Here is a 25429-nt window from a genome sequence, read left to right on the forward strand (position 1 = left end):
ACATTGCTGAAATAATTCAATTTAAGGTTTAAAAAAAGGAATAGACAACTGTTTGTGTACATTTTTGGCCCTTCTGTTTATCCACACAACCATGCGCTTTAAAGATGTTTCATTAGCTTAACACTGTGATATATTATTCCTCACCCATGTTTATTGCCACCCATATTTAATCCATAGGATAGCACATGTGGTTTACAGTTTAGAAGAAATAAACCAATAGGTGGATTTACAAAAACTCTAGAATCCTTATGTTCTACTCCTTACTTGAAATGTGACTACTTAAAAATGACTAATAAACCAGCGAATCAGTACATGGACACAAATTGTCAAACTCCAATTACACAATACATTCTAGGACATCTAAAAAGTGTTCTCCAGCTTTATGGTAAATCATTCTACAAAACTATAATAAAGTATGATGGCATTCTAGGATTCCTAGTAGATGAGAAGACCTTCCAGCTCGGGTCAACAGGATAATGTCCTCTGTAGCAGCTCTTAATTAGCATTAGCAGGAGAAAGAGGATGTGGACAGGGCAGAGATGAAGAGCAGCTTAGTGGTCACAATCCCACAAGCTTACACAGTTACATGTACACAAGACATGCTGCAAATTTTATCCACATTTTATTCTCTAAAACTCAAAAATATATTTTACTATGGTGCACTTATTATTTAATAAAACAACTGTGGTTACACCAACAGGTGTAAAGTCCAGCAAGCACAAATGTACTTAAATACAATCAAAATGTATAGGCAAATTATGTACATATGTAATACACATTATGGCAAAAGCAGAATGGGGAAGCTACTAAATGATTATATTCAAAATACAGAAAAGGCAAATATTGATGTAATCTAAAAAGTGTAGAATATTGGATTGCAAGAGACATGTCCCCTATAAAATGTGTGACATGTAGAAACCTCTTTATATGCACTGAATTAAAATTTCTTGCCTTATAGGTCTCCTCATTGACAGTCTTGACTTCCACCATGTCTCCACTTTGGTCGATGCTATGGACAGCACTTTGAAGCTTGACTTTTTCCCCCAGCTCTCTGGCCATGCACTCACTGATCTGATTTGCCCCTCCGACAAACTTACGTTCCTGGGGGGAAAAAACACAATTCTATTTCATCAAAAAGAAACAAAGGAACAAATTGAGGCCTTGCAAATGATACCCATAATCTACTGTCAACATTATTTTTATTTCTTTTGCTTTCATTTTGTCCCTGGAACTTTTTCTGTCTAGTTCTCCTTCTAATCAGCAAAGAGGTGTGGATGATCTTATATCAGTTACCAAGTGTGCGCTTCCTTTAATTACCAACAGGTGGCTCCATGTTTCAAAGACCTGAGTGAAACCATGTTTACACTGCTGTTGAGGCCAAAAAAAAAAACAAAACATCTCAAAATCCCAGCTATTCAATGTTCTGTTCATTAATGATACTACAAATTATCATGTTACCTTACATATAATTATTAAGGCTACATAGCAACCCAAATAATTACATTTTAACTTTATTTTTATAGCACATAAACCTCTGTAATATAACTAGGGGCCGTGAAGGCCAATGATGACCATTTTATTTGTTCCCACTTTGTACCAATTTGCCTAATCTGCTTGTCTTTGAAATGCAGATGGAAATCGGAGAACCTGAAAAAAAACCCACCAAGCACAGGGAAAACTTACACACAGACCCGACGTGGGACCCAAACCCAGGACCTGGAGGTGCAAGGTGAGTGCTAACCACTAAGCCACTGTGCTGACAATTTTAACAGTATAAACTGCCAGAATGCAGATCTGAAACTGGTTAAATACAGTAAATCTTTAGAACAGTTGTAATTATTTACAGATTAATATAGTAGGTGTTAATAAACCTAACCCAAGAAAACAACGATCCTTGCTGACTATGTGGATGAACTGTTCCTCTGCATGTATATCTTTTTTTAGGCCATAAAACATTGACCTCCCCTCTCGGACTGCATATCGACCACTGACTAAGCAAACACACACACACACACACACACACACACACACACACACACATACACACACATACACACACCAAAAATACAAATCACTGCAATATTCAACACAGAGTAGCCTATCTTTAAAGAGTGCCAGACAGTAGAAAATCACTCAGAACCTCATAATAAAGTTCCCTAATTACCCCAGTGTGCTCCCTTCCTCTGTAGCTATGGCAGCTGAGCATTCATTATTTTATCAATGCCAACAAATGGCTGTCCTCCATCTCTCAAACCCCCCCACCCCCCACTGTGAGCACCATGATTAACTAAATTAAGGGTAAAGAATGGAGAGAGGTGCTGATTACAGGATTTTAGGTTATGATGCAGAATCCTCGACTCAATGCCCATTAGCTCTAGCATGCACCTGCATTTCTACAGCACCATCTCTTTAAAACACATACTGTAATGTGATGCGCACAATGTTACCTGACAACACTGTAATCAGTATCAAAGACAAACAGACAGATGCGCGTAAGCACACAGAACAGACATGACAGAAATGACACCCATTTCTAGGCAAAGGAAAAAATCCTAGTCTCAAGCAAAGCCCTTTGTTATTCTATTCCTTATTATTAAGCACTATTTTAGAGACTGATGTTAATGTGTTAATATTTAATGATCTAGTGAGCTGGTATGATTTACCTGGCCTCCGTTACTGGTGGAGAAGATTCTCATGGTGCCTCCGCACTGTTTTACATACCAGAGGAACCAGAGAGCGGAAACCTCATGAGGTTCTGAGGTCACGTTCACATTCACGAACAGCGTGGCAAAGCGGCGGGCAGTGCTATGTGAAAACATCAAAAAGGACAATGTTTGTAGTTACAAGAAGAATATCTGTCTTGTAAAAACACCACTGACGATTTTTCTTTTAGCACTGTTTTCTTGTGGTTTCATCACTACCTTGTCCAGCAAACCTTGTCCAAGAACTCTTTCATGGTCATGTTGTCCCACTCTAGAGCATGTGGGGCCCTCCATGGAGCTTCTCTTGGGATCTGCAGCATAAAGTTACTATGAGTAATGTCTTTTGAATATAAAAAAATGGTAATTTGAACGGCTTAGAAAGCCAAGTTACTGTCAGACCAATTCATCTTTCGAGTTTCCTTATGATGTTTAGGCCTAATAGAAGATTCATGTTCCAGCGTACTGGAGTTGACTTTACCTCCATTCCCATGTTGTCCATTGTCCTCCAGAGGTTGTTATAATCCATCAGAGCGAAGGGGTTCCACATTGGGGGAAAGGGTCCCTTGAATGGATATGACTTCCCCTAGAAGGCATAGAGCAAACATCATGAGAATTGTACGCTACCATAAAACTAAAATGATAATAACACGTCATTGTTTGACGTAATGTCTTTGTAATCGCAATGCATCATAACTGCAATTACAGTCATGTTTTGGATTGGAAAACCTTTTGTCTGCCTAAAATATTCATCACTGTATTTTTCATGGTTTGTATTGAAAGAAGCAAATAAAAAGTGGGTGTTTTTTTTTTCTCAGCCTATATTGTATTTCACGATTTGAGATTAGACGTAATTAGATCCTATTAAGTGTAAGGTTTTGAAAACACCACAGGAAGTCACGTAATTTTGGCATATAATTTGCCAATTACTTTGCCACTTTAAGGGCTTTCAAATGATTATAGGTCCTTAAGAAATTAGAGCTACGTCTATAAGACTTCATTACCATAAACAAAAAATATTTCACTTTGGCACACAGTAGCAATATGACACAGGATCACTGTTCACACAGTGCTTTATTCCCACAGTAGTGGAAATGCTTAGTCAGAATGACAACATGGTCCATAGCTGGCTGATGGGGTAACAGTAAGCAGACATTACTTCATACCTGAATTGCTTTGCTGCACAGGGACTCTTAAATAAATGCATTTATGGCTGATTGATTAATATTTGACCATAGATTCAAGATCTGAGTACACCAGAGGAGATAAATTTCCCCTAATCCATGATCCACTCTAATATGGCTTCAAGAATTGCTCAAGTTATAGAGCCTTATAACAGGGTCACTGATAAAGAGGTTAGAGAGATCAGGATCGAGTATTACAACACTCTTCCACTTCTGATCAGTTATTTATTGAGTGTGCAAATTTTTTTTTACGCGCAATCTGAGGAACATGCTTTAGAAAACTGTAAAGCATGGTCCTAAAGGAATGGTAAGATGGTCATAGAAGCTTAGCACTAAGAAATACATCTGCAAATAATAGAAGAATGCACAAAAAAAGCCAATTGGAGCAATAAAAGGAAAGCATCGTCCAATCGGCCAAGTATGTGCAAAGCTTATGATCAGTGCTGATTATCCGTCACATTGGATTATTGATCGGAATATAAAGCAGACTTCATACTAAATGCAACAACGTGCCGCACAGGCAATGTCTGTGCCTGGAAAGCAGCAAGAAAAAAAAACCATCATGTTTATCTGTTTAATTATAGGGGTGTGTGTGTGTGTGTGTGTGCATGAAGGTCAGCGCGTTGCATTAGAACACAGTAGCTCACTCGCCATCCCGCAACAGGTCTGTTCCCATGGTGACAGAAGTAAGGCTAATGCACAGACAGATGGGAAACGACGTGTGCCTTTTCTTTTCTCTTTTCTTCCAGCCACAGTACGAGCTGAGCCTCTCTGCTTCTTGTGTCCATACACCGTCTCTGCAACCTTCACTTCACAACCTTTAATCTTTATCCATATTAATCCCTGATGTGCTGAACTTGAGCAGACAGTTTGGTAGGAGGTTGATAGGACAAACCTGGCCAGGATTTAGGATTAGAGCTATAGAAAAGCTGATTAGTCTTTCCTCAGATGTACACCCTTACAAAAAAATGCTTTCATTGCTGTTCATTGTGTGGACGTGAGCCAGGGCTTGAACTTTGAGTAACTGCTGTAGTAAAAAGGCAGTCATAAAGCTTTCAACATACTGTGGCATGGTAGCAGTCTGTGTAATAAAGCAATGAAGCCAAACTTCAAACACCATACAGATAGTGAAGCTTTCATGATGACATTTTAAAAATAGAAGTAAGTATAAGAACTAAAGAGCCTAATGTGACTGAGTAGGTTAATTTATGGTAGAGAGTAATACAATACTACATTTTCTGCATTTGATTTCTGCAGATGCCTTTGATCAGAGTGACTTTGAGGTTTCTAATGATAAATACTTCCTAATAATGGTTCACGAGGTAAAGGACAAAAAGTACAGTATCAGTCGAAAAGATTTTGCTGGAAAGGGTCCCTTTTTTTATTTTTGCTTGAGAATGTATTATTATATTGTACATTTTTCAATGTACCTGTCTCTGGCATTAATATTAAATGCCATGGTTAAAAACAGAAGTGGAACAATAAAGTAAATAATTTCACTGAAGGATGAACATCTAAAAATGTTTTTTATATATATATATATATATATATATATATATATATATATATATATTTAGCAGATTACTCAGATTGTCATGGATGCCGTGACAATTTGGAAACGGATGAGTTCAGCAAAGGAGCCTAATGAGATGACAAGAGGAAAGATACATTATGACAAAGACTGACAAAATAAACAGATGTACCAGCTGATGATCAAAATATCTTCCAAGTAAATATTAAGTGAATCGTCTTTAAGCCATAGTTTTAAACGGTTTATTAAACATTTCTTAAAATACATTTCTTGAGAATAAACCGGGTGTACTGTGTATCATCTCAGTGCAATGTCCTGCACTATTGCTTGTTTGTAAAATTCCTCACACACACAGACGTCATGGATCTTTATGTGGCTTATTATGCAATTAAGTGTTTTTCATAAATAGTCTTGGTGACCTTTAACAGTTATCCACATCATGTACAAAAAATCTCTATAGAGAGGATGAAGCCTACAAACTAAAAAAATGCTCTAAATGTTTGCATTGGATGAATTCTGTCTCCAGAGTCTGGTTGTGAAATGAAGGGCAACACCCCCTTTACTAAACACAGGGACAAGCAGAGAGATAGAGAGTGTAGGGGGGAGAGCGAGCCAGCCTTTTTCAGAACTGATAGCAATCACATTTTGATAGGAACCGCAGCCAAGACGAGGCCACAGGAAGAGTGCCTCAGAGAGGATTCAAAGAAAACACACATGCGCTCGTGCACACACATACTAAATTATTTGATCATATGCAGGGAAGCATGGGTCATATACAAGGTTCAGATGGCCGCTGTAAACACAAGAAACATGAGCTTACTTAAAAAAGAAAAAAAAACCACCTAATTGTATACATGCAGTAGTGGCTATTCAGGCTGCTTCGCTGCTCCTAACCAATAGGTCACGTCAAAAGGAATACTACTCTAAGCTCTCAATCAAACTTTTTTAGGGTCTGTGGGTGGAATAATGCATGACTTTTTACATTTTGAATTTAAATTTAACCTGTCTCATTAAGCATTTTTTAAACATGTGTCTTTTATATGCATGTAGGCCTAAATTATAATTTTCTGACAGCATGATTTGTCACTGCCTGTAGATTTTTTGTGTAGAAGTAATTCTGCCTGCAGGAATCAACTGACAAATCACATCAGAGAGGAGCGGACATGATAGCAAGGAATGCTTCTGTCAAACTAAATCAATCAGAAAAAACAACTCGTAAAAAAAAGAGCAGGAGCAATAACACAAAGCTGATTTTGCAGTTGGTCGACAGCAGTTTACAAGCATTGCACTTAGGAAGGAATCGTTAATTGTGTGGTTTATTCATTTCCTGATGAGTAGAAGAACTCCGGCAATGCGCAGATGCATGCTGGTATTTAAGTGCAGCACAAGGATGGAATGGGATAAGCACCGACCCATGGTAAAAACTTGCCTTACTGCATATGATTTGCAGCAGCATGTTGATTTAGGCTTATGAATGACTTCACATTTGGGGTGCAGTGACTATGCCTCCTGGATTTTCCACCAGCCTCCTCTGACATCCTCTGCCGGATTTTCTCTCTGACCTTTCACTCGGTGTACACTCTCTCTTTATGTATGTTCATGTGTGTACATAACTGGTTGTTTTTCCTCTCAACTCACATGCATTATACAAATATATTTGTACCACATGTGTACATTATATGTACAAATTAAATTAATCAGTAAGGGCACCATTTCTCAGATGTCTGTGATTTATAGCTCCATATTATAGCCAGAGTCATGGAGGAGCTGAATCCACAGGGAAATCTAATAAGGGTATGCAGAATGTGTGCGCTGAAGGCAGAGACGCGTCCGCTCAAATTGGATATAAGAGGCAAAGAGGGGTGGGGTGGCTGCTGTTTTCCCTTCCTTCCTCTGTGTCCACTCTGAGCAGAAGAAACCATATTACACACTTCCTTCAGGCACTGATTAGCATCTCCAGGCTCTGGCACACTATAATGCTAAACAAGCCTCTGAGGCTTTATGTGACAAAAAGGAGAGCTCAAGCCTAGCTATGAGATTGTGTGCACTACAATATATTCATGTTGGATAAACAGCATATTTTTTCTTCTGAAAATGGTAAATTTTTTAAAAGGACATTTTTAAGCAGCTTAACATTTCCTTGTTTTCTCTCTCTCTTACCCATCAACACTTGGCTTTCATTGGAGGCGAAGGTATGCTTTTCTACTTACATTGACATAGTGAACTAGGGACTCTTCTTCGTTGACTTTGTAAGTCTGAACCCCATACTCCTTGGCCAGACGCAGTATCCGGTTTTGAGTGGGCCCAATGTACGCTCCGCCCAAATCCACCCATTTGGCATGTTTATTCTGAGGCACAAAGCAAATTAATAAGTCAGTATGAACTTCCTGATTTTGTAGGATATAGACCTTAATTATAAATCCAAACCGTTTCCATCCCTTTAGTGAAGTTTTCCAAACAAATCACATGATCTAGTCATACAGATGTAATATACCACATTTACACTTTCCCTTCATTATACCATCTTACCTGAACAGTGTAAGTTCTTCCACCAACACGGTCCCTGGCTTCTAACACCACTGGGTTTAAACCATTCTTCATCAACAGCTTAGCTGCACTTAAGCCTGTAGAGACAAGAGCCGGGATTCTGAGTTACACTTTTGCTAAAACAATTCCAAAAGCTTCATTTACTCATTGTTAGTTACTTAAAAAAAAAACTCTAATATTTCAGTGCTAAGTATTCATAAGCTGTTTTTACAGCAATCCAGTATGTTCAAGAAGATCAGTTTCCTTATGCTGAAAAGAAACAGTCATACTGGATTAGTTTTACATGAGAAGGTGGCGTGACCCTAGGTATGTAATTATTACTCGAAATTATCTGGTATTTTTGTCCTGTCAGAACTTGTCATGTCACTTTTTTTTTACTGTGTTTACACATCTGGAAATATTTTGTTGTATTTTATAATCCATCTAATAACCACCAGAAATTATCCCATTATTAGTCTATTATGTCTAGACTGTATTATGCTAAAAATTTCTTTTTACATTTTCTTCAGTATAAAGACACACCAGGAAGCGCCATTTACAATCATATTCTACAATCCAAAAGCAATTATTAGATAAGTTCACGACAAAGAACAATAAAATACAGATACTTCTCATCAGGGTTCTCATTGTATTAAGTACTTTAGAGGATTTTACTGATGAAGTTCTAGCACAGGTGCAGTCTACCTACACTTTTTGTAATGGTTATGTGATCAAGCACAACATGCACAACCAACAGCACTTTGAGTAAACAAAGCTCAAATTTAGTTTAGAATAAAATGCGTACATTGTGGTGACACCTGCATCTGTGCGATATACTATATGTATATACACTAATCCTGTGCTAATACATGTTATATACACGTTATATGCTAACCCTGTGTTAATCTCTCTGTGGGTGTCTCCTGCATCAGCAATTCAAGAGTTAGGTCAGTTAGGTGTCGTCTCCACAGACACAGCCTTCCTCTATCTATAGTGGAAGTGAAATCTCTACTTCTATGTGAAACTGTTTGGTTTTAGGGAAGCTATTCTTAAAGAGAATAATATAAAGGCAGAGACGTGTATGTAAAGAGCTTCAGTGAGGAAAATCCATACTCGCTGTCATGAAAACTCTCTATCTCTTTTTTATATTAAATTTTAATTTAGTTTTGTTAGGCTGTGCTCATCAAGTAAGTCTGGGCCATGGTCAAAATGGTCAGCTTTCCCGACATCCCAAACTCGCTCCGGCACAGTTCTAGTAAAATTTCAGATGTTAACCATTTAAAACCTTTTAGTTAATAGTAAAACTAAGTACTGTATAGAAAACCAACAAGTTCAGACAAGCTCAGTTTGTCCCAGAGCACTCTGGCTGTATAAATGGCTGACATACTGTATTATTTGCTTCTTAAAGGATTCTTTTCAGTTTACTTTCAATACCCACCCCACACACACTTCCAGTTCATAAAGACATTGTGATTAATCAATTTATTTATTTATATATACATCATATTAACAGAACACACAAATGTCTGTACCCATATTATGCACCTCATCTTTTTAACAACTAGTATAAAGTCATATATTTAACAACACACTTTCACTTTATAAACGCAAAACAGAAATGAGCAACCATAATTTTTCTCTATGTATAGCTATATGGTATTGAATTAATAACTCAGAAAATAACTCTTATGGTTAATGTTCTTTGCTGACAAGACCCTATATATGTATGTGTGTGTGTGTGTGTGTGTGTGTGTGTGTGTGTGTGTGTGTGTGTAGCGGGGGTGGGGGGGGGATTAATCAGTGAGACATGCAGCAGAGCACGTAAGCAGTCAAACTACAATCTGGGAAAAAAGTAACAGCAGTTGGTTGAGGCTGAAGTACACAACTTGTTGGCGACTTAACAAACCAGGGCCCTTTTTTGACCCTCCTGACAGCGATATTTTTAACAGCAGGGACACAAGAGTCAGTAAATTATCTCAGCATGGTTTCATATAACCATCTCCGTAGACCGCGGAATATAAAAAAAAGACTGCTTTATCATATATCCACAGAACACCACACCCTTTAGTAAAGATTTATGATAAGTCTATAAAGCACTGAGGGTCTCATAAAATGTGCTGCTGCTGTAAGTACAGGCACCAGTTAGCAAAGGGATCATACAGCCTCAAATACACCATTTAGTTGGTATTAACAACTCTTTTGAGACTTGCATGCAATATATGCAAGTTTTTACAACCGACAGCTTAGTCAGGTGCTTTCAATGGCTAATATAAATAGGATTTTTCCGCTTTGAGCTTGTGTGGACTTGATTCAATAAACCACGTTTTTTTAATAGCACATACTGTGCAGTATAATGTGGCACCTTTAGGACACACCCTTAGCTCTTAATATTTGTTAATTTGTAACAGTCTAACATAAATGGCCAAAAACATGTCTCATACTTTTTTTTTTTTGGAAGCAAAGCAGGAAAGCTGTTCTTTGTTTGGCCCAGTTCGCCCATCATTTAGCAGAAGCCCACACCTGTGCAAATGCACCAGCCCCTTTCATCATACCGCTGGACCTCCAAGTATTCCCTTCATGATATAGTGACAGTTTGACAGCAAAATGAGTTATTTAAAAAAAATATATATATTATATATAATTTATAAGAAGAATTGCAAGTTGTTAGAAATATTTTGTGAGCAGGTTTTTTAAGTCACAAGAGTGTTTAAAAGAAAAACTGTTTGTTATGTCAGGATTAATTGGTTTTGGTTAATGGTTTTGCAAAACACTATAACTACACCTGCCACAATTTTGTCCTGATGGATAAATCAGCCTGTAGTCATTTTGTGGCCATGTACTTATGGAATTTAATATCAATAATAGGGTTGGCTTGAGTCTTAATAAAAATTAAAAATTAAGCAAATTCATGCTTTGGTAGTGTTTTTTTGGATTGAGTCATTGGCAGCAGTTTGGAACAAGGAAAGATGTGTTTCATTTCGTTGCAGTTCGTTGAGTTTTGAGAGTTGAAGATTATAAAATATATATTTACAGTATATACTGTATATACAATAAAACAATGCATCATCAGTAAATTTTTCTTACTAGGTTTAAATTTACTTTGTTTTTTTGACAAAAGCACGTTATCACAGTACAGGGATACAACGTCTAAGGTCTGATCGGTCATCGACCAACTGTCTCTGGTCGCATAAGGTATCACACACTGCAGCTTTCCACACACATGTATCCGTGTCTCTTGTACACAGAGTGATTGCCTGTCTCCTGTGTGTTGCGATATTATCTCTCTGTTTTCTTTCGTAAATATTATGTTTTTCAGTACTAAAGTGCACCATTGCTCTCAAACACAGCAAAACATTTTCAACATTTTTTTGTTATAGACAGCCATGTGAGCCTGTAGACAATAATTTACCAAAATTAGTGAAAATGGCTTTTATTTCATTTTGCTGTCAATCTGTTCACATCATGCTTTTAGCATCGCACAGAAATGTCTACTAATACCATGTAGCCCTGTTTCCTTCATCTAGTGTGGCTGTAAGTGAGCTTTTACCTCACTCTGAAACCATTTTTTTTTTTTGGTGTCTAAAGCATTTAAAACAACTCCAATGTAATGAACCTTGCTTTTTAAAATTTGGTTTGTTACAATGCATACTGTATAAAAATGCATTCCTGAGTTGTAGATATCAATGGTGACCCTGTTAATAATAATTTATGGAAAGCAGGACATGATCAAATTGCACTACACTGCACAATTGCACAACAGTTACTTGTGTAACCTCTGGAAGGTTCAGATCATTTCCATGCACGATTCCATGGGCAGCATTAATTGGGTGGATCCAACTGGTCTGCACTTATATCCATACATTTAAGTTTATTAAGTTTATTAAGTCCATGAAACAAGTCATCTTATAATAAAATGACTAAGAAGATTAGTATAATGCTTATCCATAAAAATCCATAATTTTTTTTTACTGAAGATTCTATAAAGCTCACAGAGTACAGCCTTACACAAATCATTTGATTCAAGTTTCGTAATTTCTGCTAGAGTTAATTCATCCAATGGGACTGTCATAATACACAGAAAAAAGGGAAAGGCGATTCTGAATGGGGATTTTTTAGTGATCAAAGAGCTTCTCTCAGGCATGGGTGTCTCTCTCATTCTGTTTCTCTTTCTCTCAGTCAGCCTGTCTCTGTCTAAGATCCATCCCTCTGTTCTCAGCTCGAGATTTAATGTTTTTCTTCAACAGCCAGCTACACCTGAGGCACACGCTGACCTAACTGCAATGACCTTTAATCAATAATTGGATGAAGCGACAAGCTTAAGGCTTTTAAATCAAGCAAATATCCCATCCTTGATCTATGTCTCTCTCTCTCTGTCTCTCTCTCTCTCTTGGACACACAAAGCAAGAAGCAGGAAAAGGTGACAAACATACAGTAAGCTAAAACACTGAAGGCACAATAGCTCATACCACAATAAAAAAATTATTACGAATTCTGCTATTGAACATCATAAAGTAAGTTACTATGTTTTTAATGGAACCAGACATTTGAGATTGATTAAAAATGGTCAAATCACAAAACTACACACTAAATAACCTGTACAAATGAATAAGGCTAGTAATGTATGTGGTGGCTTTACTCTCATCAATTCCACTTGAAATAAATATGAAATCAACATTGCTCTTTTTCCCCCCTTAAACTCCAATTGAACCAGATACGTTTACATAAATAAATGAAAATCTCTGGGCCAAATGTATTATTAATGCTGCCTAACTGGTTCAAAAAATTAGCTAATGTAACAGGACAAATCTTTCAGGCTTAAATCTGCAAAATCCAAAACTTGGTCTTGTACTAAGCCAGTTAAACAAGCATCTGGATTTATTCTTGTTAGTGTCAATACAGCAGGCCATTTGCTGTAAAACAAGCGTGCAGTGGAACCAGCCAAGGTTTCCATGGTAACTGCAAATGTAAGGATGTGGTCGCTTGGCGAGGGTAAATGTAAGAATGGCCTGACTGCCTATTACTATTCATCAAGAACAAAAGGTGACACGGCAGGCGGCTTCAAGATATCAAAACAAACGTAAACTCTGTGAACGTCATACTCGTCTGTTTTCCATCAAGCTTGTTTTAGAAGTCATCGCTGATGAAAAAATAATTTCCACCAGCAGTTCACTTTCTTCACATCATTAAAAAAAGATACTCACTGTTTTGTGCTCAGATACAGACAATAATCACCACTGACATTAACCACCACAGCTGTCTCATAGTGACACAAAGGTCAATTGCAAATGAATGTTTCTTGGTATTTAAAGTTCAATTCAAACTTAATTACTTCAAGTGCTCACTCAGATGGAACCTAATATTAAAGTCCAAACAGAATTTCTTTTATTTGCCAGCTTCAGACTTAATTACGAAAGCCTGTTATCAGAAGAAGCTGCAGAAAAAACAGGGGTGAAGTGTATAATCTTTGCTTTTCTTTTCCTTCTCTGCATGCTCTACTATTTGAATGCTATAGCAAGTTAACCCTTCCTCAATACCACACAAATTGCTCAAACTAACGTTTAGATATTTTTTTTTGTGTTCAATGATCCACAGACTCTTCTGTTAAGCTTACAGCACACCATTCACAACCAGCAAAACCGGACACAAGGAAAGGTTTGCAGCTACTGAATACGAAGAATCATTTAACCATAAGAGAATACACCTCTATCTGTCTTAGCTAAGTCTGACAAAATAAGGGTTTAATAGGCTGAATAATCTGCTTTTTATCCTGCAACTGCTTACTGGACTGAAGTGAATAATAGTGACATCTTCATGACTAAAAATCTTCAAAGTGTAGAAACATTTCACTCTGAACAGCCACTATTTTTGGACAAACAACTTTCTGGTACAACGCGCGGTCACAAGTCGCTCTGTTAATGCAGTGAGAATCACGTAAGAGGAAAAAACTGAGGATAATGTGGCTAATCATTTTTTTTTACATAGCAGCTACAACTGCACCACCACAGAATCTGGCATCTTTAAACTTTAAATAACCGATTTATTTTATTTCTGCTGCTTTGCTTATCCTTGATTTTCAAATAAAATTAAAATTTAAAATTTTATTTGTCACATACACAGTCATACACAGCACAACATGCAGTTAAATACTTATATGACTGCATGTGACCTTAAAAAAGATAATCAACAAGAAATAAATTATAGAATAAAATAAGAAATAAAATACAGAACAACTTTAGCTACAGAAGATATAGATATAGATATAGATTATTAACAGAATATCATCTGTTTCTTTATTTAATCAATTATTTCACGACGCCAACAAAACTCCCATTCATGACAAAACTAACTAATTGCGAGTGCCAGAACAGGCGGCTGACCGGTTACCGAGCAGCAGTTAGTGTCATTAATAAGGGTGAAAGTAGTTTAAAATTCTTACTAGTAATACTTTACAGTATGTAGCGTAAAGGTGAGGAGAAAAACACATGAAGGTGATGGACAGTAATGTAAATCTCATAAGTTTCTCTTTATATTAACACTTATTCTTCCACTTTAGAATATCAGCAATGTTAAATTCCAGGTTTCGGGGTTCAATCCCAAATAGCGTTAAATGGGAAGTTGGTGTGCTAGGGTGTACAATTCAGTGGCACACACACACGCACACCAAGTAGTGCTCCTGATCAGAGTTTGGGAACCAATTTGGGAATCACCCTTGTGTTAGGAGCTAGCTAGCTTTGTGGCTGTAAATTAAAAAACACTGATGGTCCAGATGCGATTTGGAACGACTTAGAAGCAATTATTAAGAAATCAAAAAGTTTTTGACATAACGTCATAATGACAATGTTATCAGATGTGTTTTCTTGCTGAAAGTGCTTCTGTGACTGGTTTTGAATGTTGTGTTTGGCTGGACAGACCAATTTTCGTCCATGCTGCAAATGTCAGTTTAAGTAATGGAGATTAGTAGTTAATTAGTGTAATGGTAAAACACCTGTGACATGGAGTGATACATATCATTAAACGTCCCAGTGGTGTTACCAACAGATCGCTCGGTTGGAACAAACTATTCTTTTAATCAACTGTGTTGTGTTTAAATGTGCTTTATAAATAAATGTAACATCTGACATTTAAAGGACTTTGAAGTATTTTATTTTATTTGTAAGAGAACAACAACTTTAATTAATCAATCTGTGCAAACAAGAAGCACCTGCTTGTCAAAGGTGCCAATATTTTTGATCACATTAATAATGGGTGGGTTCTGACAAAATGTGCCATGTTTTACATTATTTAATATTTCAAAATATTAATGTCAGGTAATGAAAGCAAAAATTCTGATAAATTATCCCATAATCTTTTGATACCAACCCCAAATGTCTTTCGTGTGTAGTGATATGAAGGGGGGAAAAAACATGCTGTGCATTTACAATTGTCCCTCATTTCCCATGCTCCTGTTATTGTAGGCCTTGGCTTTTGTCACATACATTAAAGAGAACACAGCCAGTAGAATTTTCCACTGCCACTTAGAAAATGCTTACATATTTAATAATGAATCCCTGTAAATAGTATGTTTACAGACAAAACTAAACAATATAAATCAACATTTGCTGTTCTGCTCACACCGAGAAATCCACAGCTGTATCCTTTTCACTGCAAATATATTTTAGTGCTGGACCATTCTGATTCCATTCACATGGAAAAGTAAATATTGAATACGAACCTCATGGTAGACTTGACAGCCCTGTCTGATCCCACGTTTGTGTTCAATGTTTGTTCAGCTTTTTTAAAAATCATCAGTTAGGCATTGTTAATCTTAATGACCACTGTCAAAGAACACATAAAATCCAAGAAACCAAGGCTTTAAATTTCTGTTGTGGTTAAACCAGTTTAGGCCAAATGCACAATATCTAAAGTTTGTTATAAAGTCATTGCATCATTTTATGTGAAACATTTTCCACAGCCTGTTCAAGACACAAACATCATAAAATGAAAATATAGCCAGGATCAGAAAATAAGAACTGAAGGTATGAACTCCTGCAGACACACAATGTTTTAAACATGGCCGAAACATGCTGAAATGAAGTATCATGTCAAGAGTCTTTGTTTATGTGAACTTTTAGACAACTTCGTATGAGCAAATACACCTCTTGATACGTCACAGGTGGGCACAAATTGTGAGCCAATAGCACAAACCCAGTGAGCTTAGATAAATGTGTTTCTTCTGCCTTCCGTTAATAGCAAATGAATATCTTATCCGTGGATTAGACAATACCTGCCTTACGTGAAATATCTCTGAGAAACAGACTTTGAATAAGAAGTATCTGTCATACTCATCTATTGTGTTTCAAACGTGAAACAGTCCTTTGGCTCTATGGACCTTTCAAAAACCAGCTCAGCCCTCTTAAATCTCAAACTGGACAAAACATACTGTTCATTTTACCCTGAGCCCTAGAACCCTAGTCCATACAGCGATCCATATCAGATAAACTGGGAAGCAATTGCAGGCCATATTGTACTGTACTCATTTACTTCTTCACTCACTGCAGTCACAGAAATCACACAATTGTGTGAAGCTTACTGTTTCTTTGGCTGCATCACATGCCTGAATATCAGAGCAGGGGATGTCCAATTTAGACACAGTGTCCTTGGTATGGTTCACTCCTAGGCTCTGAAACACAAGAGATACATAGCTCGAGGCCCATAGTGGCCTAAAATCTGCTTTAAAAAACAAAAACAAAAAAAACACTCACTGAGTTAGAAAGCACAAGAGAAATCTATCTTTGTCTATAAACAACTGGACTTTACTCTGAAGCTCCTAGAGAAGTGCAGATTTCATAGTCAGATATTCACATGAGTACAAAAAAAACGCAATAAATGCAATAGTAATATTTATTGCAAATAGGGCATGGACAAGATAAATCTATCTTCCTCATTATGAGTGTACAGTATGCACACTCACACAAGGGGTAAGAAATAGTACCTTCCTTCTCTGGTACATTTCAACTAACTAGACTTCAAATATTGCATAATCACATAACTTATGCTGAGTGTGCTGGGTCAATAAAAATATACAACTGCCGGATTTGTGGCACTTGTTTGAAATGGCCATCTTTATTATAACAGTTTTGTGCAAAAACTGATTATGCTGGACAGTAATGTCTGTCTTATAAAACACACATGAAATAATCTTGAATTCTGACTAGAAAACTATAATCTTGATATAAATTCCAATTATGTAACTTTGAAGTGTAAGGCTTTATACTCAGCTTGTGTGCTCAAAGCAAATAAAATACCTTACTGGTTATTAATTTCTTAAACTTCTTTGTACCCTCATCAATGTTGCATGCAATATTTTAATACAGAGTTACACCCACATATTCATAATCATAGTGATGTTGCACAATGCCAAAGGGATTTTGCCTGTAATTAAATGAGTGGATGGGACAAAGTGCTGTGCAGGCTTGTTACACTTAAGCTTACGTAACCAAGAATGAACAAGAAGCCCTCAAACATGCACATTCCATTTATCTTGTGTGTCTCTTTGTGATGTTTTTTTTTTCTTTTCTGTCTGGCAGTTCTCCAGAACTGGAATACTGGTATCATAGCAAAAGAAGGATACAAAACAGGGCACACAAGAGTCAACTGACTGCATGTGAAATTCCCAGCCATTGTGTTTTATTAACTAGGAGAGTTTTATCTGAAATGTATTAGTACACTTAGGATAGATGATTCTTGTAATTTTTTATAAAAAACAGACATAAAGACAACTTTCTGTGTTATGCAAAAATATTTACACACTGAGTCAGCTCAGTTTATGTGAGTTTGTTACTATTGGATTGGTACTGAGGTTTGATATACATATTTAATTAAAAATGGAAACATGGAACAGATCATATCCCTTAGCAAGTATGATTACCCTTTTTATGACGGACTCCTTTAACATGTCAAAAGACGAACCTGAAACAGCCACACAGCAATAAGCATTTAGATTTAGCAACATGTATTATTCACATTAATGAGTTAAATTTAATCCTATTTATGTTTCGTCTTGTGCTTGAAAAAGATTTATAATTTGCCTGAAAGCTTGTGCATCTCTGTGGTTTTGTCTTTTTTAGCAAAGGTATACTGTATTTTTTGTATTGGTATAAAGTGTTGATTGTCCTGCTTTCATGTCTGGCAGACATCTCAAGCTGGATGGCAGCTCATCAACTGAAACTTAATTTCAGTAAAACCGAACTTCTCTTTATCCCAGGTGATTTATCCTCCTGTCAGGATCCAATTATTTGTCACATGTACCTTACAGCACAGTGAAATGATTTTTCCGCATATCCCAGTAAGGAAGCTGGTGTCAGAGCGCAGGGTCAGCCATGAATCAGTGCCCCTGGAGCAGGCAGGGTTAAGGGCCTTGATATACAGCGGCAACTTTGTGCTACTGAGTCTTGAACCCCCAACCTTCAGTAACCGAGAGCCTTAATCTTTTGAGCCACCACTGCCCTGCAAAGATTCCCCAAGGTAACATTAGCATCACTCCTTCATTCACTGCCTGCAACCCTGGAGTAAGTCTGGACAATTAACTTTTATTTTTCCTTTACACTGCTAACCTTACTCGGTTTTGTCGATTTTATGTCTTAATAACATCAGAAGAATTTGTCTATTTCTCTTCACACAGGCCATTCAGGTGCTTGTTCAGTGCTCGTTGTTATTTCAAGACTGGACTACTGCAATTCCCCCTGGCAGGTCTGACTCTGTGCACCATTCGTCCTCTGCAGCTGATCTGTTATGCAGCTGCACGGCTTGCTTTCAACCTTCCTAAGTTCCTTCCACACCACCCCACTCCTCTGCTCCCTCCACTGTTTTCCTGTGGCTGCCCACATCAAATTTAACACTGATGCTTGACTATAAAGCTAAAAATGGCCCAGCACCCACTTACCTCAAAGCACAATTACACCTCGCATCGCACCACATTCCATCTGATGCTCAAACACTGCTCGACTGGTCGCACCATCTCTCAGGGACCGGGGAAAAACAAGCATCTAGATGTCTGTACAGCCAAGTCACTGACAATCTTTAACCAATGACTAAAGGCTTACAGTATCTGTTTCTTCTGTATCTGGGTTAAACAGTCCCTCCCCATCTAAAATAAAATAAAATATATTTTTTTCTTAATCCGTCCCAACAGTGTTTAACTGATGATAACGCATCACACACAAAAGTATTTATGTAAGTCGCTCTGGATAAGAACGTCTACAAAATGCCTAAATGTAAATGTCATCCTGCAACTCTTTTTAAGTGCCTGCTGGCTTTTCTCTTAACTTAGCACCCTTAGAGCACTGTGAAATCATGCATAGCACACCTGTCTAAGGACGATTAGTTGTGTTTCCATGAACATCGCATGTGCATATTATCAAACCGATTCTGCAATGCTGTACACACATACACACACAGTCACTTTAACAAGAACACATGTATACGTGCATATTTATGGAATCATCAAAGCAGACAGTCACAGGGCAACAGGACGATAAAAAAACAGATACACGTTAAGAGATACACAGATAGCAGATACACGTTTAGAGACTTAGTTAATGTTCAAATGAAACATTAGAATAAAGAAAACATGATCTCAGAATTGCACAGTATTTCAAAAACTTCACACCCAACAATCTTAAGTTTTTATCCAAAAAGGTATGGAAAACAAAACAAGTCCAGCAAGTAGAGGGTCTGTAAGCATTCATCAGGTTTACTCAACAATCGCCTTGGTTTACACAGCACAAACTCTGAGGTGGATGGAAAAACAACGGCAAAAGACCACCCATATCAGGTGTTGCTTCAGGCAGCCAAGAACCAAGAAAAATATGAGGCTATCGTGGACGCAGACTCACAAAAAACAGACAGCTGAAAAAATATTATTATTGTTCCAGTCTTTAATTGTTCAGTTTCTGTCCCATGATGGTCTCAAATACCTGTTCTTGGCTGAAAGGAGTGGAATCTGATGCTGTTATAGGATACTCACCTCAAGGTTTGATGTGTTGTGCAGGCTGAGATGCTTTTCTGCTCACTTCGATTGTAAAGAGTGATTCTATCAGTTACTATATATTTCCCACAAGCTGCAACTGATATGGTCATTCTCCTTGAAGCGATTATCAACAAGGCATTTCTCACTAAAGAACTGTCACTCACTCAATGTTTTTTTTTACAGTTCTGTGTAAACTCTAGAGACCATCATGTGTGAAAATCCCAGGAGAACAGAAGTTCATAAAATACTTAAACCAGCACAATTATCACAAATAACCATGCAACAATAAAAGTCTCAGTGATCACACATCTTGTTTTCCTCATCTTTAGTGTAAATACTAGATAATAGATGTATCTGCATTATTGTATATCTGGTACATATGGTAGGTTTAATGTAGAAATTCTATGCATACATAAAATTTCTGCATATGCATATCATGCTTGTACACATAGTCACAAGCATGATATAATCGCAATATTACAAGAGATTGTTGTATATTATCTTAAATAAGATAATATGGTCTTGCTCTAATGTTCTAAGTTTTGTATGGACAATTTAAATTCGCTTTATAGAACAGAGCAATGTACTGCATGATAAACTGCAGTAAACTGCATGTACTGTATATGTGAACATATACAGTTTGTGCATAACTTGACCCCAGCATAACAGGTCTTGGGCATGCACTTATCTGATACATCACTTGGAACTGTGTAAAACAGTATAATATCATATTTCCCTTTAAAATAAACACAATACTCTTAAATTCTTAGCATTAGTGCAACAATACATCTGGTGTAGTTATGCAACTATTCAGCAGATAAGAGAAATTACATCTGCACAAGGGGGAAAAACCTTCGCCCAAGTTTATCAGCAGGAGATTGGGTATGGTTTATCCACACTAACAACCTTTCAGAAGATACATTTCACTACGAACATGCTCTGTTGTGCTGAACTGTTGGGCCTCTGTACTGAAATTCCTTTGGATGCTTGGTTTACAGTGTGGGAACTGGCCATCAATTTTAAACAACAGCAATGGAATTTCCACTTTATCGCAAAAAGGACATGACCCCCATAACTTATGGTTGTAACATAAACACTGTTTACTATAATCCATTATTCCTATAAATGTAAAGGAATACTTTTTCAGAGCAGAAGGCACAAGGCACATCAAATATTTAAAGAAAGAATACAAAATCTTGCTAGATGCTCTGAAAAAGAACTGCAGACTGAAAACTATCCCTGATTTGTAATTTTTTTAATTTTTTTGCAATGCTCTGATTTCATACATGTTTGTCATCGTCAGGTTTAGTCTGAAAGCAAAGCAGTAACACAGCCTTTTCTACTAACTTGATTTATCTGATGTGGGATGCATTAAAGTCTTGGAAAGAACAAACAATACAAAATGTGAGATTGATTTTACACGTAGCCTTTTACTGTGGTTAGTAAACCTTACACCTTTCTGTGTCTTGTCGAACAGGCTGCAGTGTCAGAACCTGGGGCTATAAAATTGTGGACTGTAATAAAAGTTGCTCAAGTTTAACAGATGAATATGCACTTTTTTTTAATCAGTGCAAGTGCGATAACTGATAGTCCTGTGCCTCTGATCTGCAAAATGATTACTAACATAGTGAACTAATGATGTGCTTGACACCTGTACCTCAGATTCATCAACATCAGCAGACATACAGTAAGGAGACGTTTTACTGTTTTAATATAAAACCTGCTGTTTTTTGTACATTGTACAGACCAACCAGATGTCCCCACTCAGATAAGTTACAGATAATCATAACCTTATTAGGACAATTAAACACCAACAAGATATAAAGCTACCCTTTTCTCTCGCGCGCGCCGGGTTGGAAAAAAGGCGATTCAGTGTGTGCGCGCGCGCTTGTGGATGCAGCAGCACCTGTCCACTGCAGCATAACAGGTAGAGTCACGGAACAGGAAGCGAACTCTGCTCACACACAGGAGCCATAAAACAGTTCGGTTTTCTAGTTTTATATCGCGTAGTAGATAAATCACCCCCTTAATCTTCTGCTGTCTTTATTACAGCGCGTCTCACGTGCACACCTGGCTGCAGTAGAGCGTGCTCGGTTTATTCTCAAGCGATACTGATGCAGGAAGCCCGTTAGCCTGTAAGGTGCTAAAGTCCCTCCCTGTGGAAAACGTCTCGTTATCGTGAGTACCAGCACCACAGCTGTCAGAACACCACCTCAGTCAGGCGCAATGCGAACTTTTACCAAAGGTTTCATTAAGTTTTCCATATTTTTTGCCTGCGTGTTAGTGACACTCACCTGAAATGCCGCCCCCAATTACTATCACGTCGTACGTGTTGGCTGCCATGGTGTTGTACTGTGCTGTCCGCTCTCTTCCCCTCTGTGTGTGTGTGTGTGTGTGTGTGTCAGAGAAGAGCAGTGCAGCTCGCAGCCACAAACAAGCGCCACAGCCACCGCGAGAGACGCTCACAGCCCCGCCCATATGCCACACGCCCCGCCCACAACACGCCCCCTGCGAAGACCCTGCGACTCATGTTTTAATCATTTACAGTAAAGCCAGAATCGTGGAGTTTCTTCACCCTGGATATTATCACTACACCAGTTTAAAGTTCAATGTATTTTGTTTTTTCACATTTTTATTTAATAAGCTTTTATTTGCCTACCTCCTCTGACTTATATATACTGTATGTACTGTATATGCTAATATTTTACCTGGTTTGTAAAAACAAAAAACTGTAAATCACACACACGTACACAAAAAAATTCTCAAAATATATTATTGTCTACCTTATGAAGAGTTTATTTATTTATTTATTTATTTATTTATTTTTGCTCTGCCCTGACGTCTTACATTTTTGTCATCCTCAGGTTAAGTACAATGCATTATACAGATTTTCCCACTAACTCAATTTATCTAATATAGAATGCATTCTAATTCTTGGATGGAACAAGTGATACAAAAAGTTAAATCAGTTTTACACATAGCCTTTAACTGTGGTTTGTAAATCTTACACCTTTTGACTTGTCTAACAGGCTGCAGTCTCATATAAACTTCTAAGTAGTGAAAAGTATTCTTGATTCACACTGATTTACTTACACTTAAATCACAGAAAATCTTATGCAATTTTACCCTAAATTCTTAATATAGGGTTTATCAAAGGTTCTGTTATCAAAGATGGTTAATGTTTCAAAGCAGAGGACAGTACACGCTATATACAGTATAAGGTATATAATATAGGCTTAGTTCTTTTGCAGTTTTAAAGGCTGGGATTAAACATTAATAAAAATCAAGTGTCCAGTTGAACCGGTCTATAAATATAAAATCTTGATTAAAAAAAAATACAACTTTGGTAATTGTAGATAGTGATTTCTACCACTGCAACAAAAGCAAGCAAACAAACAAACAATCAAAAAACACCACCAAACAAACAAATGGCTATGCTTCATGGCCCTGGAGATCCTCAAACCCCAATGTAGGAACTTCGGTTCTAAATGGAATTTACTTGGATTCTTTTCTCGAAGCGAAAACCCATACCAGAGCAAAAAATCAAAGCAATGTGCAGGGTAATAAATAAGGCTTTTGTATGGGCAGTGGTTGAGGCATTGGACTACTGACCGGAAAGTCCCAGGTTCAACCCTGCACCACCAAGTTGCTCTTAAGCAAGGTCCTCAGTCCTCGACTGCTCAGATGTAAAATGAGATTTAAAAAATGGATAACGGTGTCTGCCAAATGCCACAACCGTAAAGAGATTTAAGCTATTTAATTTCTTGCTAAATAAACTCTTAGCTTTTTAGGATTCATCTCACCACCTTGACTTCAGTAGCTCAAAATCACAGTAGGTATATGTTTATTTTAAAGAACGGCTAAAATTACTTTCAGAACAAATGCTAAAGACTCTGTCTAAATCTCATCTGACTATTAGAGATCAGTAATCAGTGATAATTACCTACTACCCAAGGTATTCACTGAGTTATGTGCTATATCATCAAAGTATAAAATATTCCTTAAGGAAGAATACAATATATAGCAACATAGTTTTGTCTAATTTTTTTCCTTTTTACATAAGCCTTATGTCCTAAATAAATAGCTCTTTATATGAAACTGGAAGCATTTGCCCTCTTGTGGTTGGAATAGCTTTATGTGCTCTGCAGGGTGTATTCTTAAGGGGTTTTCTCTTAAAATCAGCTCTGATTGCTAAGGATAATATACTGTATACCATATGATATATAGATAGTATATTCTGAAGTATATAATTTATAATAGTACATACTATACAGTATACAAGTAAATATTCTCACCTTTGTTTGTATTGCAGTATCCAATAGAAGATCAGCAGAGAGGTGTGTAGAAGGATGGATTTAAGCTAAGGATGGATTTAAGCTATTCAGTTGCTACTGTGTGGACAAATAAATAAATAAAGAAAGAAAGAAAGAAAGAAAGAAAGAAAGAAAGAAAAAGCATGCATGTAAGGTGCATACTATGTAAAAAGTCTATAGTTTCAATGACTAATAAACACTGTGAAGATAATCCAAATCCAGAGCTGATCTCATTTAGGTGAGTAAGCCAGTAAAACTCCATGCTAGCACATCTTTAGATCCTGGACGTTCCATAGAGAGAAGGCCCCTTACCCAGATACAGAGTTAAGAATAGCAGTATGCAGTTTGTCTTCCTGTGGTCCGTCCTCGGCTGGGCCATAGCCACATAGCGTTACTGAGGTGTCTATTTTAACCTCACCAGACTTACTCAGACTGGAACATAAAGAATAATTCCATAAAGCATAGAATATGCTGCAAAGAGCCCAAATAAAAGTGAATACTTCCTATTTAAGAGGTTCAGGTGATGGCAAGCCATTTATGTTGTGCATTTTTCAGTGCATCCAGTAGAGAGGGCTCTTGCAGCGATTATTTGTATCAGCATTGGACACCAGGAGTACATTTTAATTACTATACCTGTACGTCCATTAACATAGTTTTTATAATAAACAAACATTTTTTTTTCCATGAACACAGTAATCCTTATTTAAAGACAGTTCATTACTTTGTTTCATTAATAAAAATTGCTGCTCATGTCAGTGTTTAATAAAATCAAAATCCGTTAGAAGCCTTGCCCATTATTGAGGATATAAAGGATATTGCACTCTTTTGTGGGCTGAATGACTGACAGCATTATTCAGGCCTGTTTTGCAAAGAGTATAATCACTGACATACTGTGTGTGTGTGTGTGTGTGCAATATCCTTGTAATAATGTATTTTACACTTAGCAAAGCTTTGGTCAATGACAGCCTTTGGACAGCAGAATGAGAGTAGCTATGTAGGACATACTGTAGACACGGACTGGTTAACTCAAAAGACGGATTGTTGTGACCATATTCTATTTGTCACATTAATAATGTATCTTTCACTTTCACTTTTTGACAAAAGCTAGGAACACAGAGGACTGTCTCAGGAGAATGAATTGAATTATGCACATTATATTCTATTGGGCT

General features: G+C 37.2%; 1 protein-coding gene across 1 annotated transcript in view; it reads right to left on the bottom strand.

Annotated features, from left to right (window-relative positions):
- The window catches only part of mao (monoamine oxidase), a 30414-nt gene extending 8035 nt beyond the window's left edge, over positions 1-22379 (bottom strand). Inside the window, exons 1-7 of the mRNA XM_053497209.1 lie at positions 22242-22379; positions 7944-8038; positions 7625-7762; positions 3181-3285; positions 2922-3013; positions 2664-2805; positions 952-1101 (exon numbers count right to left, since the gene is read on the bottom strand). Coding sequence (XP_053353184.1) covers positions 952-1101; positions 2664-2805; positions 2922-3013; positions 3181-3285; positions 7625-7762; positions 7944-8038; positions 22242-22290 — 771 coding nt within the window. The 5' untranslated portion in view covers positions 22291-22379. The remainder of the gene's footprint in view (positions 1-951; positions 1102-2663; positions 2806-2921; positions 3014-3180; positions 3286-7624; positions 7763-7943; positions 8039-22241) is intronic.
- Positions 22380-25429: the final 3050 nt, after the last annotated feature.

Source organism: Clarias gariepinus, chromosome 5 (assembly GCF_024256425.1).
Source record: "Clarias gariepinus isolate MV-2021 ecotype Netherlands chromosome 5, CGAR_prim_01v2, whole genome shotgun sequence".
NCBI classification, from domain to species: domain Eukaryota; kingdom Metazoa; phylum Chordata; class Actinopteri; order Siluriformes; family Clariidae; genus Clarias; species Clarias gariepinus.